Source organism: Corvus brachyrhynchos, unplaced genomic scaffold, assembly GCF_000691975.1.
Source record: "Corvus brachyrhynchos isolate BGI_N302 unplaced genomic scaffold, ASM69197v1 scaffold193, whole genome shotgun sequence".
Classification (NCBI taxonomy): Eukaryota; Metazoa; Chordata; class Aves; order Passeriformes; family Corvidae; genus Corvus; species Corvus brachyrhynchos.
The window spans coordinates 130,336-133,543 of record NW_008237087.1 but is presented as its reverse complement, the minus strand read 5'-3'; the positions used below and the strand labels follow the sequence as shown (position 1 = coordinate 133,543).

Below are 3,208 nucleotides of genomic sequence, written 5' to 3'. Positions count from 1 at the left end.
ATCCCATGGATCCCATCCCATCCCATCCCATCCCATCCCATCCCATGGATCCCATCCCATCCCATCCCATGGATCCCATCCCATCTGCCCTGTGTTGACTCAAGGTCTGCCCAGCCCCTTCCCCCCCCAAGCCAACCCCTGGCTGCCAGATGGTGGCATTGGCCACATCCCCAAGGACTCACGGTCACCAGCATGGAGTGAGGGCTGTGCCCACCCCAGACCCACCTCTGCAGCTCCTCCGGTCCTCGGCCAGCTGGAAGGAGTGGTTGCAGTAGCAGACGGGGCCGGCCAGCGTCGGTGCACAGTGGTGCTGGCAGCCCAGCGCCGAGCAGTTGGCCAGTTGTTCTGCGGGGACAGGGAAGGTGGAAGAGAGAGGATGTCAACCAGGGAGGAACAGGATGGACATCAAGGACCCAGGGTTGGGTGAGCAGGACCACCAGATACCCCAATGGGAACTCCACACTGCTCCCACCTCGCCAGTGGGGAGAGAAGGACTGAGCCCCTCACCAGAGGGAGGGAGGATGTGTGGGATCCATGGCTGCTCCACAGAGGGGGGGTCTGAGCAGCCCCCACCGTGCCCAGGGCTGCTGATTCCATGCCACTTCCAGAAGTGGCCGAGACCTGGCACTCCTTGTGCAGGGGAGTGGCATGGGATGCAGCTCCAGGGCATCCTGGGGGATGTGGATGCACCAGAGCTCCCCTCCTGTCCAACCTGGTCACTGGAGTGCTCAGAGAGGACAATGGGGGGGTTCAGCACGGGAGCTCCGCTGGCACTGCCACCCCCAGGATGGCTGCAAGGGCAGCAGAGTCCCCAACTCCCTGAGGGGAGAGGGATGGGGGAAGCAGTGGTCCAGCAGCTGGAGCGTCAACAGGGGTTGGGGTGACAATTCAGGGTGATGGCTCAGGGTGACAGCTTGAGGTGATGGCTCGGGGTGACTGCTTGGTGTGACAGCTCGGGGTGATTGTTTGGGGTGACAGCTTGGGGTGACAGCTCAGGGTCATTGTTGGGGTGACAAGCTCGGGGTGACAGCTCAGGGTCATTGTTTGGGGTGACAGCTTGGGGTGACAGCTCAGGGTCATTGTTTGGGGTGACAGCTTGGGGTGACAGCTCAGGGTCATTGTTTGGGGTGACAGCTTGGGGTGACAGCTCAGGGTCATTGTTTGGGGTGACAGCTTGGGGTGACAGCTCAGGGTGATTGTTTGGGGTGACAGCTCGGGGTGACAGGGTGATTGTTTGGGTTGACAGCTCGGGGTGACAGCTCACCTGCCCAAGCCTGGGGCAGTGGCAGGCTGGGACTCGGAAGCAGCTGCGAGGAAATGGAGGAAATGCCTCCCTGGGGCGGCACCGGCTGTGGGCAGGGGGGACTCGGCATCCGGCTCAAGCACCACCGAGGGCTGGCGGCCCCAGCGTGCCCAAACCTGTGAGCACCAGGTGCCCAAAGCCCCGAGCAGCTGCCCCAACGCGGCTCACGTGGCTCACGTGCTGCCCGGCCGTGAAAAATCAGATCCCACTTAAGTAACGAGAGCTGCTACTCAAATATTAATTCCCAGCTCAGGCACAGCTGCAGGAGCTGCCCCGGGCTGCTCCCATGAGATTTGGGCAGTGGAGAGGAGCTGAGTCCCAGCAGGGAGCCCTTTGGGGCCAGGGGTGCTGGTGGAGCGGGGCAGGAGCCCCCCACCCCTGGCGGGGAAGGGTTGGGGAGCAAAGAGGCTCCGGAGCGCGGGGTCAGCCCAGGACACGCGTTTCTGAGCGATTAATCTGCGCAGCAGCACGCTGGTTTAGGGAGTTTTCCAGCAGGATTAGCCACGGGGACAAGCCAGGAGGGGGGACAAAGCTCCTGGAAATTAGGAAAAAACCACAGTGGTATCTCTTATCTGGACCAGAACCCCAGGCCTGGAGCTTTTAAACCCAGGAGACAATGCAGCTATTTCATGGCTGCAGGCTCAGGAATGATGGGCATTTCGCTTCCAAGCGGCTCTGGATAATCTCTGGATCCGTGACTGTGCTGAGCTGAGTGTGGTGGGGCTCACACTCCACAGGAGAAACCAGGGGACCTCATCACTCCTGCCCTGTGGGGGAGAGCATCCCATGGGGCAGCCCCTCCTCTCCTGCAGCCCCCTGGCACCCCCAAACCTACCCCGGCAGTGCGGGCCCTCGTCGGAGCCGTCGAAGCAGTCGTGGAGCCCATTGCAGAGTTTGCTCATGTGGATGCACAGCTCGGTGCCCAGGCAGTTGTGCTCGTTGGGTTGGCAGCGGGACACTTTGCTCTGAGGACCTGCAAGGACACCAAAGGGTCAGCACAGGGACCGTGACCCCCCCCTCCCCCGGGTGCCAACACCCTCCTTGCCCCGAGGCCGTGGCACGGGCAGGTTCATGGGGGGGCCCCCTCCGAGCCCAGTACAAGGAGATTTAATCTCCATTATTAACTGGAAAAATTACAAAGGAAGCCAGGCTTTATTTTTAAGCTCCTCTGAAAAGAAGCAAGGCATGGAGACAAACAACAAACACACCATAAATCCATTAATGGCCTGAAACCCCAGGAAAAGCTCCTGCAACGTCCAGCACAGCTTCACCCCGTGCTGGAGGTGGCTGCAGGGGTGACAATGACCCCTGGCATGGCCCCTACAAATCCTGACCCCCTCCTTGGGGTCTCCTCCTCTCCCTGCCCCAAATCCACGTTTCGGAGCTGAACAAGCAGCATTTCACTGGAGCCACCAACACATTTCTGCCCAGCCAAAACATCAAAATCCCATTTTTCAGGGGCTGTTCATGCCTCACCCTGCCCTCAGCAGGGCTGGCAGCGGGACGGTGGCAGAAATAGCCTGGTGGATCCCCTCGGGCCCCCAGTGAGCAGCGAGAAGGGCACAGCACACAGCGCGTGTCCAGGCACGGTCCCGTTTTAGCCCAGTCACCTTCACCGGAGGCTCCGACAGCGGAGTTTGCCCTAAATAAGCTCCAGCTCTCCTTGGAGAGGAGCGTTACATCACAGCCAGAGCTCCGTGTGCTGGCACATCCTCGTCCCGGACACCACCGAGGGACACTGGAGGTGATCCCACCGTGACCCTTGGGCCCCCGGAGGGGGATAAAAGCCCTCGGCAGCACATGGAGCTGTGGGACAGGGACCACAAAGCCCAGGGTTTGTGAACCCCCCGAGCACTGGAGCCCCACACCAAGCAGGGTCCTCAATCCATCCAAAGCCAAAATTTC

The 3,208-nt window shown here is 61.0% G+C and overlaps 1 protein-coding gene across 1 annotated transcript in view; it reads right to left on the bottom strand.

The window, feature by feature from the left end:
* The window catches only part of LRP1 (LDL receptor related protein 1), a 73,721-nt gene that overhangs the window by 56,447 nt on the left and 14,066 nt on the right, over nucleotides 1–3,208 (bottom strand). Inside the window, 2 exon segments of the mRNA XM_017728668.1 lie at nucleotides 226–345; nucleotides 2,139–2,276. Coding sequence (XP_017584157.1) covers nucleotides 226–345; nucleotides 2,139–2,276 — 258 coding nt within the window.